General features: G+C 40.2%; 1 protein-coding gene across 1 annotated transcript in view; it reads left to right on the forward strand.

Annotated features, from left to right (window-relative positions):
• Positions 1-8239: 8239 nt before the first annotated feature.
• The window catches only part of LOC126465478 (39S ribosomal protein L19, mitochondrial), an 82588-nt gene continuing 76137 nt past the window's right edge, over positions 8240-14690 (forward strand). The window contains exon 1 of the mRNA XM_050096309.1: positions 8240-8385. Within this exon, the coding sequence (XP_049952266.1) occupies positions 8328-8385 (58 nt within the window). The 5' untranslated portion in view covers positions 8240-8327. The remainder of the gene's footprint in view (positions 8386-14690) is intronic.

Below are 14690 nucleotides of genomic sequence, written 5' to 3' on the forward strand. Positions count from 1 at the left end.
CGTGACATCACACAACTGCACAGAAGTTCGTGGAAGCAGAATTTTGCTGTAGTCAGTAGCGAGGGAGGGTGTGAATCAGATATTCAAAGATGTTATGATCCCCATTGAAAACGTCCTCTGTAGATGAGGACGAAACGCCGGATTTTAAGGGGAAATCCATTCGACCATGGCATAATAGCCTGGAACGTTTTATTTATTGTGACATTTCCAGCTGTGAAAGTTTATATTTTTTATACGAAAATATTATTGTCGATAAACAATGATAAGCAACAGGCCAAAACCGATAACACACAAAACATATGTTAACTGTCAAGAAATTAAAGATTTCAATTGCATTTACCCAAATCCACCATATAAAGACAAACATAGAAGTAAATGTAAACCATGTACTCGACAATACCTCAAAAATAACAGTTCTGGATGAGACGTTTTTAAAAATTTTTGTATTAAATAAGAGACTAAAATCGATCAGTTCACTTTTTGATTATTATATAAGAAATAATTTGACAGTATATACTCAATTAAATAAATGTGGTCTAATTATATTTATTGGTAGATATCAAGGGGGATATTAACAATTACCTTATTTTGATGATAAAAGTTCCAAAACTGATTAGGATACACCAATAAACAATTGAATAGGATATTTTCATTTCAAGCAACATCTTTGGGAAACGAGAAAATAGAAGGACAATTAAATATCATCTAGTTAATGAAGCATTTGCAAACAGACTACAAACTATACGTTTTGAGAACAATCTCAACTTGATGACCCAGAGTTCTTCCTCAATGCATTGAAACCAGAAATTATGAAAACTGTGAAAGATAACCTAAAAATAATTTTTAAGCCTTTTTGTGAGAGCAGAATGCAAACAAGTAGAAATGTTATGGAATTTAAGTTCCAAACAGAGAACTATAGGATTTAAAGAGAGTTAATTAAAAAATTTAAGAATGATAGTGAAAATATTTTATCAAAAATGTCGAATTTAAAATTGAATATATATTTGAAGTAGATCTAGAATATTCTGGAGAACTACATAATCTACATAAAGATATAGCTTTAGTGCCCAAGAATGAAATTGCATCTGGAACTAATGAAACTAAGTTGTTGACTGCTCTGGATGCTAAGTACACTGATGTACTTTGCTGTAGAAACCTTAAACAGTATCTGTCTCTAGGGATTAGGATAACAAAAATACACAGATTTTTAAAATTTAAGCAATCAGGTAGCTTAAAAAAATATATATTCTTGAACAAAGAAATGCGGATTAAAGCAAAGCATGATTTTGAAAAAGGTTTCTATAAGCTAACGAATAATTTTGTGTTTGAAAGACGATAGAGACCATAAAAACGGAGTGGATATAAGATTAGTTTCAGATGGAGAAAAGTCTGATAAACTTGCAGCAAAATCAAATTTTAAAGGAAGAACTGTATTTAATGAAAATCTTGTTGCCATACATATGTATAAGACAAAAATTGCGTTTAATTAAGCTATCTATGTAGCAATGAGTACACTTGATTCATCTAAAGAACTGATACACAATTTTCACTACGTTGTTATGAAACCAAAATATGGTAAAAGTATTAATTTTTGCTATGGAGATCCAATAACATGTGATACACCAGCAATATTGAAAAATAAAATAAATGGTAATGTAGGAAAAAATGCATTGAACAGTTAGTTATTCACTGGAAAGAAAGAAATGATGGAAAAGAAGTAGCATTCATAGCATTTAGTAATGAATACTTGGTTTGGAATCATGATGGTTGCTCTAATATAAGCAAGACAATATGGCATAAAACTATTAAAGATATTTATAGAGTTGTTACAAATAACTCCGCTGTTGATGTAAAAGAACGTCATTCACTCACTGATAAGAATCCAAACAAAGTGAAGCCTAAAGATTTAAAAATAGGGGATGAACTCTACCATTCATCTTGTGTAAATGGAAAGTCAAAAACTGAAGACAATTTTCACAGGGAATTCACAAATAGCATGTTCAACATAAAAAATGAGAACAGAGAGATGAAGACAATATTCTTGTACACCTTTTTCTTAGGAGATGGAAGTTGTGGAATATACCCACATGCTAGGGGTTCAAAATATTTTTCAGCACTCAGTAACATATCAACTTTGTTAAATCCATGCGTATGAAGATAATTTTAAGGTGTTTGATACACTTAGTCCAAGTGGTGTATATAAATTTTTTCCTGTTGAAAGCATAAAGAAATATGTTACAGAGTATGCTAAATTTTATGACAGTGATCAGATATTGCTAAAGAAGAAATATATTGGTTCTGCTCTCGCTATTATCTGGCAGATGGGGCTAAGTGTTACAATCAAAATGTGTAAAAATATTATCTTTGACACAAAGGAAAAATTACTTGTTCATAGCTATGCTATTCATTCAGGAGACTGGGGTATAAATTTTCTGTACAAACCAGGCTAGATAAACCAAATATTTTAAGACAACAATCTCTGAGAGTGGGAAGAGTTAGAAAATTAACAAAATTAAGAAGATACATACGATTTCTGATCAAGACAATTATGCATATAATACAGAAAGTAATGGAACATTTAAGACTGGTCTTCCACCAACAGTTTATAACACAAGTAGCTTGATATACAGTGTATGTACTGAAGATTTCTATGAAGACATGAAATCAGTAATCGATTACTTTGATACTAGTGACTATCCAACAGATGATATTTATGGCTTTCCAGAAGTAAGCATGAAAGTTTAAGGGATAACGAAAGATAAATGTAATGGAAAAATAAAGGAAAAATTTTATGGTTTGAGAGCAAAAATATATGCTTATAAAATTGATGAGAAGGAGAAGAAAAAATCTAAAGGAGTGAATAACTGTGTTGTCTGAAATAAAATAAGTTCAGAATACTACAAAAATTGTTTGTTCAACAATAGAGAGCAATACAGAACAAAAGACACGATTCAAAATAAGAAACATGACAGCTATACAGTTGAGGTAAACACGAAAGCATTGAGTCCTCATGATGGTAAAAGATATGTCCTGGATCACCTATACGGCTCGCTTTGAGTACAATACTTACAGCAGAGCACTTAGAACACTACCAAATGTTTATTGGCTGTTGGAGAACGCATGATGAAGCTGTGTAGGAGAGGCCTAAACTCGACTACCATCCTTCGTGACTATAACCAACAGCTGGAATGAAAACACATCTGCAGCCGCACCACTCTTCCAACATTCTAGAATCTGTGATGTAGGAATTTGGAAGACTATTTTTAGTTTAACTGGTGTCACATTACTTCCCACATATAATTCACCATTTACACATTGCTTACCTCACAAATTATAACGTTAATACCATTCCATTTTTTGGTTACATATTTAGTTCATTTACTCACTCATCCAAAAATTTTTGAATATTATAGAATACATGATTCTCTTGCAAATATTGTGTGTGTATGTGAGGGCACACACACACACACACACACACACACACACACACACACAATTTAACAGTAATATTAGGTTGTTGTTCTTCTAGATCTAGAAGCTGCGAAAGAGTACCTGCTGACCACTGTTTTGAGTTTCTTCAGCAATAAAATGAAAACATGCTGAAATCGATGGAGTACAGCAGCAATTTCTGCATGGTGGCTGCAGCAGAATGTTCGTATTGCGAAATACAGCCACCAGGGAGCAGTAATGGAAGGCATGTGGCGTCACGAAGTACAACCGACTTGAACTGTAGCTGACTGTCTATGGGGTACACGCAGGGGTTTTTCTCTTTAGATCAGGCGACTTTCCATCCAATCCAGAGAACGATAGCTGTAGTAAACGCAGAAGTATCAGTGTAAGATGGAAAGAAATCCTCACACTGGTGAGAGTATTAAAATCCTAATGGTAAACTGCCGAACCATTCACAACAACGTACCAGAGTTCGAAGAGTTCATGAAAGCAGTTAAACTCACGTAATGCTAGATATGGAAAGTTGTTTGAAACCTGAGATTGATAGCAGTCAGATTTTTGGGCAAAATTTAAGTGTATGTCAAATGGATAGCCAAGGGGAAATTGAGGTGGTGTATTTGCCACAGGAGACAAGAGACTCCGTCGAGGTGGAAATAGAAGTTGCATGTGAAATTGTTTGGCCAAGACTCAGTACCTGGGATGGGCATAAAATGATAATTGGATCCTTCTGTTGCCCACCAGACTAACGTTATGATGTAAACGAGAACTTTAGACAAAACCTCAGTTCACTTTAACTTAAGGTCCGCAGTCATACTGTAATTATTGGTGGACACTTTAATTATCCAACATTTTTTTGGGAAAATTACAGTTTTGTTATTAGAGGGTGTGATAAGGCATCCTATGACACATTACTAAATGCCTTCTCTGAAAACTAACTAGAACAGATAGTTAAGAACCCCACTCATTATGGAAATATATGGATCTAATATCAAGTAATAGACTTGACCTTTTTGAGGATGCCCACATTGAGACTGGCCAAGACACGATTGTGGCAACAATAATTACCATAGTACAAAGGAACCTAAAACAAGCAGAAAGATAGGTATGTTCAGTAAACTAGATGAATCTAGATCAGTAATGTCATATTTTGATGAGGAACTTCATACTTTCAGCACAGAGTAGGAACATGTAGGGGAACTATAGCTCAGTTTAAAAGAATAGTTGACCAACAGTGGATAGACATGTACCCAGTAGGGCAGTCCATAATGGGAGGGAACCTCTATAGTATACAGTCACAGTAAAGAAACGTTTAAAGAAACAGAGACTACTCCATTATAGGCGTAAAACGAAGTGTAGGGATACAGATAGAGAAATGCTGAATGAAACGCGTTTGGCTGTCAAGTGAGAAATATATAATGCTTTCAATGACTACTGTAGCAGAAAATTGTCAAACGATGTTTCACAGAACATGAAGAAATTCTGGTCGTATGTAGAGGCTGTTAGTGGCACCCGAGTTAGTGAGACAGGAACTGAAATTGAGAGTAGTAATGCCAAAGCTGAAATGCTTGACTCTGCTTCCAAATGTTCCTTTACTAAGGAAAACCAGGAGAATTGTCCCAATTTAATCCTTTGATCCTCAAATCACTGAAAAGAAGAATGAAACAAGTATTAGTGTCAGTGGTGTTGAGAAACCGCTGAAATCGTTAAAACTGAACAACCTCCAGAGCCCAATGAAATCCCTGTCACATTCTATACTGAATTTTCGGATCAGTTAGCCCCTCTTTCAACTATTATCAATCGTAGATCTTAAACAAAAAACTATGCCCAGTTCTCAGAGAAAAGAGAACGTCACACCTGTCTACAAAAAAGATAGTAGAAACGATCTACAAAACTAATGTTCAATATCTTTGACAACGATTTGTTGTAGAGTCTTAGAGCACATCCTGAGCTCAAACATAATGAGGTATATTGAAAAGAATGACTCCCTCAATACCAACCTGCATGGATTCCGCAAACATCGATTGTGTGAAACCCAACGTTCACTTTTCTCACATGACATACTGAATGCTTTGGATCAAGCCAATTGGGTCGATGCAGAATTTGTGGTTTCCAAAAAGCATATGATTCAGTACCACACCCACACTTATTGTCAAAAGTAAGATCATATGGGGTATCAAGTGAAATTTGTGACTGGATTTAGGACTTTTTGGTAGGGAGGAAGCAGCATGTTATCTTGGATGGAGAATCATCGACAGATGTAGAAGTAACTTCGTGTGTGCCCCATTGAAGAGTGTTGGAACCCTTGCTGTTCATGTTATATATTAATCACACTATTAATAGTAACATTAGGCTTTTTGCAGATTATGCAGTTATCTATAATGAAGTACTATATGAAAGAAGCTACATAACTATTCAGTCAGATCTTGATAAGATTTCAAAATGATGCAAAGACTGGCAACTTGTTCTCTACGTTCATAAATGTAAAATTTTGTTCTTCACAAAACGAAGAAACGTATATCCTGTGACTGTAATATCAATGAGTCGCTGTTGGAAACAGCTAACTTATACAAATACCTGGGTGTAACACTTTGTGGGATATGAAGTGCAATGATCACGTAGACTCAGTTGTGGGTAAGGTGGGTGCGTTTATTTATTTATTTTTTGGTTTATTGGTGCAATATGGGAAGTGCAATCACTCCACAAAGCAGATTGCCTACGAATCACTCATGCGACCTGTTCTAGAATATTGCTCAAGTGTGTGGGACCCATACCAAATAGGCCTAACAGAGGATACTGAACATATACAGAGAAGGGCAGCACAAATAGTCACAGGTTTGTTTAATCTGTGAGAGAGTGTCACAGAGGTACTGAAGGAACTGAACTTGCAGACTCTTGAAGACAGGTGTAAGCTATTCCGATAAGCGGCTTTAAATAAGGACTCTAGAAATGTACTACAATCTTCTATGTATCGCTCACATAGAGATCGTGAAAATAAGATTAGAATAATTACTGCACCACACAGGCATCCAAACAATCATTCTTCCTACACTCCAAACGAGAGTGGAATAGGATAAAACCGTAATAATTGGTACATTGGAGCAAACGTCACCGTCATTTGCAGAGTATAGATTTAGATGTAGGTATAGATGTAGAACTTTTTGTGGTATGACAAAAGATGCGGCACTTGAGTCACGCAATTGACCACTGGGTGTTTGCACGTGCAACTGCCATTAGCAGTGGCGTCACTATAGTCGCGAGTGTGAACCAGGCTGAAACCTCCGTGAAAATGCCACAGCATTCGTAACAAGGAAATTTACAGCTTTGTATGGTCTTTTATTTGAAAGTTAAGTCATATTTTCCCTAATAGAGAGCACTGGCATCTAAGATTGCACCAGTGGCCTCAGTATTAAAGCCCGGTCCACACGCAACGATCTGTCTGCGCAGACATCGGCGTAGATGTCTGTACATGCAAAAGATCGCTGCAAATGTGGTGTGTTCACACGACACAAACCCCAATCTACTACTCGCCCGCCATCTGTCGGTGTAGAAAAGAAATATCAGTGGCAAGCGACTACGCTCCCCGAAAACGTCAAAATTTAATTCAGTTATTTTGAAAAATAGAAATGGAGGAAGTTCTGTTGTGGTCTGTGTTCGCAACTTGTGTTGCAAAAAACATTCAGACCAACCGCAGGAAACAGAGAAAGCGGTCAAAATGGTGCAGACAGTGGCTGCTAAAGCGAAAGCAGTTTTGTCACGTAAATTTACTGCGAGAGTTGCAGGGCGAACCTGTTTTGTTTTACATAACCTCGTGTTCCATTTCCTCGCACATTGGCACTCCAATTTCATCTTCAATTGTACTTCTGCTTGGTCTTGGCGTTTCTTGATCACTAAGAAAGCCAAGCAGATCAAAATACCATACCGTTGGCTGGTATACTTGATCTACTCCTTCACCAGATCTTCTAGATTTCTGAACTTTGGATAACTCTTTTCGGTAAACAGTTCGCTGACAGACTAATTTACTTGACTTGCCTTCATGAACTCATCTTTCAGGAAAGCGTAAATAGCTTCACATGTGTTGGGTATTATTTCACTCAATGCTTGTTTCGATATTGCAGATGAAAATTCCAAATCATTGTAGCTCCTTCCTGTTGCTAGGAATCTTAATGTTACTGCCAGGCGTTCATGAGGAGAAATTTCCCTTCTCATACAAGTATTTTTCTCATAATATGAGGGGTTACATGCTTTAAGAGATAATTATAAGTTTCGACATCCATCCGCAAATAATTTCGCCAGTTCGCAACGAAATTATTTTTTTATTACCGTTTCTCTGTTTGCCGAGGCGCCAACTGCCCGCAATTTTTCAATTAGAGCATTGTATGCTGCTGTCTTTTTGTCTCGGTCACTATATTCTTTACTTTTAATCTTCCACAAACATGGGTGGTTTCTGTATATTTCAATGAATTCACTTACAAACTCTCGAGAACACTGACGAGTATCAGCCATTTTAATGCCCTGTGCACACAAATACAAACACTAGACTGAGCAAACAGCTGTTTCGCGCCAGATTTGCGACGATCTCCTGTCCACACGCTCCAACTTGTCTGCGCAGATATGGTTTGAACCGACAGATTTGAGAGGTTTCGCTCAAACCTCCAACTCCAACTTCCAGGTTTGCACACACCTCAGGTTGGTGCAAATCTTCTGTTCACACGCAACGATCTGTCTGCGCAGATGTGTTGTGCGCAGACATTTGCGCAGACTGATCGTTGCGTGTGGACGGGCCTTAAGCTACGGGGTTTGAACTCATTGTAATCATAAGATCTTTGATGTAGTATGTAAACAATTCGGTGTGGTAGGTACTAGGTAGCGTCAAGAGGATGGCGTGTAGATTGAGTTCGAGATATGCTAAACACTTATTCCAGCCACGCTGTTATGGTAAATATCTATCAGTAGATGTATGCTTGTGTGGTATTAACCCGTTAGTGTTTTCTACGGAAGAATGTTATGATGTTGACAGGTTTTTGTTGTGTCGTGGAAAATAGAGATAAAAAATTTATTTGTGCATGAAAGACACTCAAACACACACACAATTTTTTTACGCCTAATAGTACATGCTGTGACATGGAGCGTAAGTGATTGATTTCAAATATCTTGCAGTTCGGTGTGGTACGTCATGGGACAAGATGAGGGAGAAATATGCAGTACTACTAACTGTGACAGTGGATAACTGGTAGCACGACGGTGGTTAAGGAAGTGGAAATATTTGCGCCTTCCATAAATCATAATTGCATTACACTGTTAAGTGTGTCGCTGTGTTTGTTTTCATCCCGGGCTCCAACATTAGTGTTCATATTTTTTTAAATTCTGCTAACAAATGTATTAAAATAAAATATTGACAATTTTGAAATGCCACCGCTAAGGAAGTTTTCATAATTTGAGCGTGGTTTTACCATCCTTCTTGCAGAGAAGTGAGTCACTCACGTCTTGCTCATAGTTAACATTTGCTATATCTCAACCAGATTCTCACCTCAGGGTACGCTACAGCTCAGGTTGTGGTGACAGGTAGGCCTGCAGTATATCCCGATTTCTAGGTTATGTTGAAAGATGTAGTATGGTTGTGAGATGATGAAGCGGTATCAAACACTTCAGTAATGTCTCTGTACCTCTATCTTCTTATTGATCATGGGCGCTGATGACCTCGATGTTGAGCACCCATAAACCCCAACACACACACACACACACACACACATAGATCATGTTGCTTTAACCTTATGTGGTAGGAATTACGCTTTCATTTGTATTTATAGGGTATTTTGTAGTTGATTTCAGTGTTACAAAACACCATCTTCATGCCCCTTTATCAAACATGATAATAATGAGGATACTGTGTTATACATTTCATAGAGAGTACAATCAGCGCATTTACCCCCTACACTGCATAAGTGCCAAAAATAGTTGCTTATGGTGTGAATGGCAGTAGCCCGTCAACAAACTTCTTGTTGTTTGGAGTCAGTTGCCACTTTCCACACCATGCAGACATCATGTTGCAATTAGTTTTTATCTCCTTATGACACTACTGGATGGTGAATGACAGCATCAGATGTAAGAGAGAACTGCTCAGGTTGTCTCCTAAGTGGTTGATACAGATCAAGAACAGTAGGAAATACGGAAGCGTCCGATCCCGCCCGTCTGCTTTGACCCATGACGTCACAAATATGGCGGAAACGACCATAAACCACGATTCCAATATGGCGCATATAAAGTCGCTATGTACACATTGTGAGGACGAAAATACAGCGAAAAACAAACACACACACTTTCCACAAGAAGCGTAATGACACTAACGGGACAAGTGCGGGAAATGGGGTGTTTTGGGTGGGGGGAAAGCTAAATATAAACTAATTTAGACACCCACCCCCATACAAAACAACACAAAAAGACGAAAAAACCGACATCACAAAACTCCCCAAATACCACTAAACAGTATCATCTGGAATCGGACACTTCCCTTGACCTGTATAGCTCAACAGCAGCTCCCGATCCCATAAATTAGGATCAAACACTTCCCTTGGCTTATATAGCTCAAAAACATCTCCTGATACCAACGTACACAGCCACACATCGGGATCGAACACTTCCCTTGACCTGCGCACTTAATTTTATCTGTCATATCCATTCCTGAACAAAAACAACCGATTAATTTTACTAAAATTACCACACGACATACAGCGAACACTAAATTAACCTTCACACAAAATCGTTAACTCACTGAAACGAATTCCACTACAAACACAGCTGACACACTAACAATTCTGGATAATGAGTAAAAGCAAACTGAGCCCATTACACCACACGAACGAAAACCCTGAACATACCATCAGAGAGCACAACAAACCACAACACGACGACATCTACAAACACACCACACTCAAACCAAACTCCGCGCCGTCATGACGTCACACACGACAACACCCTTACGTCACGGGTCAAAGCCGACGCGTGGGATCGGACGCTTCTGTCGACCTGAACAGTAATGGCCTATAACAGTTCTGTAGCAGGGTGGACTGAAGCAGAGCTTGGAGCCAAAAATGATGTGCCAGGAATCGGGCATTGGTCACCGACAGCAGTTGCCTGTGCTTGATCAGCGTCCCACAGCTGTAGCAAGGCATTTTTGTGACACTGTTCAGGATGTAATTGCCTTGGTCCAGCCTTTGAGAATGCTCCTCCAGCTTAACCGACTTCTGTGCCGTCAAGATGCTGCTGATTGTGACGGCCGCCCCACACGTCCTCTGCTCCAGACCATTCGGAGTGACATACAATCACAGCCTGTACTGTGCAGACAACAGCAAGCAGCAGAACTTAAACCCCTCCCTGACCAGCCATCATGGTTGAACAGTTGGGCAGCAATATGGTGTGCAGCCCATGTTATTTGGTGTGCTGCCCATGTTGTTCAGCTGTGTCAATGATTCTACAATATCTACAGCACCAGGCTGCAAACTTCTATTTGCTGCCTGAGCTTGCAGGCACTATACTGCCTTCTTGGGATTACAACAAAGGAGCCCCCCCTCCCCGGTGAGGTATCAACCATGGTTACTATTTAAGGAATGGAGACTCTCTCTAAGGAAAGTGTAAAGTGAATTTTTGTCTGACTTTTGAAATAGATATATTTGTGTTTGTTTTTTCTATATTTAAATGTTGCGGCATTTAACCTGTGTAACTACAGTGACCTGTAGTCGCCAAATCATGTATCCGCCATGACACTCTCTAATTGCTGTCAATTATTTGTTACTAAAATAGAGTATGTTATGGCAACCATTGTGTCCTCATGATCACTTTGACCTCCTGCATTTTTTCCCTGTCTGCTTTGACCTTCTCCTGTGGAGGGCATTTCACCTCATGGGGAAGTCATGCTGCTCATACAGGATGATGTTCATAGTCAACTCATCTCCCTGACTATCTTGCTTCAGGCTGTTGCAGTCCGCATTTTCCTTCCTCACTTGACTTTTTCCCTTTGTACCATTGACATCCCTCTGTCATTTTATGTCACCAGGACAGACTTCCTCCAGCTTATTAGGCAGCTACCTCATCCCTTTGTGCAGCTCGGTGACTTTAATACATACCATCCCCTTTAGGGTTCTCCCAGAACCTGCCCGAGAGGTGCCCTCGTGGCTGGTGTTCTCCATCAACTTAACCTTTTCTGTTTAACACAGGAGCACCTATGTTCCTTCCAGACTCCTCACACACCTGTTCCCATTTGGACCTAGCCTTCTCCACTGCCTAGCTTGCCCATCGTCTACAGTGGTCCATTCTCTCTGACACATACTTGAGCGACCACTTCCTGTGTGCTATCTGTTGGCCGACTCCTACCTCAACGTGCCCACACAAATGGCAGCTTACTATGGCCGAATTGATGCTTTACTTCTTCCTGGCAACCTTCGATGAACAAGATTTCCTCAGTTGTGATTACCAGGTGGAATATCTCATAAACGTTATCCTTACTGCCACAGAATATTGCATTCCTTGCACTTCCTCTTTACTGCTCCGTGTCTCAGTCCCTTGTTGGGCCAAGGCGTGCCACAATGCAGTTCGCATGTGGAGACGTGTTCTTTGGGATAGCGGAAACGCTAGCTGGATTTCATTTACCAGTTCTTTTAACAGTTCCAGTCCCTCTTCCATCATGTGGACCAACCTCTGACGGCTCTCTAGGACCAATGTCCATTCACCAATTTCCAGCCTGATGGTAGCAGACATGTCACAGTGGATCCTATTGCCAACTCCAACACCTTGGGCCACCATTTTGCACAGATTTCGAGCTTCTCTCACTATCACCATACCTTGGAAACGAGCAGAGGAGACTTGAGCCAATACCTTCTTCTTCCCAGAATAGTGAGTTCTACACTGCTGCCTTTACTTTCGTGCTCTCGTTTCATTCCGATCCTCCTCCCCAGGGCCAGACGATGTTCATATTCAGATGTTGCAGCAGCTTTTCGTGCAGGCAAGCACTTTCTCCTTCATACATACAACCGCATCTGGGCAGAGATCACATTTCCTATATACTGGCATGAAGCCACTGTCATACCCATATCGAAGCCTGCTAATGACAAACTCCTTCCTTCTAGCTGCCGCCCTATTTCTCTCGCCAGCTGTGTTTGCAGGGTGACGAGATGTATGATTCATTCCTGGCTGGCTTCGTGGCTTGAGTTTTGCAATTTACTAACCACTGCACAGTGTGGATTTCGAGCACGCTGTTCTGCAGTTGACCATCTTGTTACTTTGTCCACCCATGTCATGAATGGTTTCCTGCAGAAATCCCAGACTGGCCGTGTTTTTCGATATGGAGAAAGCCTATGACACCAGCTGGAGGACTGGTATCCTCCGTACTCTCTACACATGGGGTTTCCGTGGCAGCGTGCCCCAATTCCGTCAGGAATTTTTAAAAGACCGAATTTTCAAGGTACTTGTGGGTTCTGCCTCGTCAGACACGTTTATCCAGGAAAACGGTGTGCCTCAGGATTCCGTCCTGAGCGTCGTTCTCTTTGCTATCGCCATTAACTCTATAATGGCCTGTGTCCCACCAGGTGTCTTCATCTCCTTTTCTGTTGACAATTTTGCCATACATTGCAGTTCTCCATGGACTTGTCTCATTGAGTGGCATCTTCAGCAATGTCTCTACCATCTTTTCTCGTGGAGCATTGACAGTGGCTTTTGTTTTCCACTGACAAAACTGTTTGTATGAAAATCTGGCAGCACAATTGCATCATCTTTACGTCTTGGATCTGTTGCTCTTCCATTTGTTGAAACTACGAAATTCGTGGTGTTCATGCTTGATAGGAAACCTTCTTGGTCCTCCGACATCTCTTACCTGGCAGCCCGCTATATGCAGTCCCTCATTGTACTATGTGTCCTCAGTGATACTTCATGTGGAGCAGATTGAACCACCCTCCTCCATTTCTACCGGTCCCTTGTCCCTTCAAAACTAGACTATCGATGTTTCGTTTACACAACTGCACATCTGCCCCTCCTACACTGTCTTAATACTATTCACCATAGTGGCATCTGTTTGGCAACTGGTACGTTTTACATAAGCCCAGTTAAGAGTCTGTATGCAGAAGCTGCCTAACTACTGCTATCCTACTGTCATGACTTTCTCCTCACCAGGTATGCATGCCCTTTGTCTGCAATTTCCCCACCTTGGCTTCGTTTGGCAGCCCGTGTTCACCTTGGCCTTCATTCTCTTCTTAATGACACTACTCCAGCCTTGCTCTATTGCCTTCAGTTTCACAACCTTCGCATGGAACTTCGCAGTAGTACCTTTGTGTACATTGATGACTCTTGGACTGACTGACTGACTGGTGTTGGGTGTGCCTTGGTCATTGGCACTGACGTTTTTCGATATTGGCTTCTGGAACAGTGCTCAAAATTTACAGCAGAGCTCTCACCGCTTTGTACTCAACCTTTGACGGTCCATCATATCCTGACAGAATGCCCCTTTTTAACCACTTACATTCTCATTTGTGTTTGCTGTCCTAAGTTATCGGCTTTGTTAGCAAACGATGCATGGGCTGTCAACCGCATTTTACTTTTTATCCGTTGTAGCAATATTGCAAAGGACATTTAATCTTTAGTTCAGGACCTCCGTTTCTCTATGGTCTATTTTATAGACCTTTCTCCACATTACTATTTTTAGCTGTCTTCTCTTCTGTCGATTGGGATTAAAGAATGAAATAAACAAATAGCTTTGTGATCAGCAACAGTAGACTGTGCACAATCCTGATCAACTATTGCTGTATCCTCTGCCTAATTCATGGTGTTCCAAAATTATCTTTACAACTGTGGTCGTGTCTGGTTTAGAAACTGGGACAGAAAGGTGTGGTTTGCAGCATCATAATGTCCACACTCTTCTAAAGTTATTGTAGCCGTTTATCAGAGTTCAAGGTGTGCAAGGTTGGTAGCACGCAAGATACCTAAGCAAAATTTGAGTTATATCGTGTCCAGCCCAGCGTGTCATCATTAGAATATGCAGTGGTTGCTGTTCTAATGAGAGCTCGCAGCTGAGCGGTCTAAGGTGCTGCAGTCATGGACTGTGCGGCGGGTCCCAGTGGAGGTTCGAGTCCTCCCTCGGGCATGGGTGTGTGTGTGACTGATGACCTTAGCAGTTAAGAATCAACCCCTCCCCCCCAAAAAAAAAGAGCTCACTGTTCCTGCAGGTCCCGCTTTGAGGTCTGGTTGATGGTGTTATG

This window comes from Schistocerca serialis, chromosome 1 (assembly GCF_023864345.2).
Source record: "Schistocerca serialis cubense isolate TAMUIC-IGC-003099 chromosome 1, iqSchSeri2.2, whole genome shotgun sequence".
In the NCBI taxonomy this organism is placed as follows: domain Eukaryota; kingdom Metazoa; phylum Arthropoda; class Insecta; order Orthoptera; family Acrididae; genus Schistocerca; species Schistocerca serialis.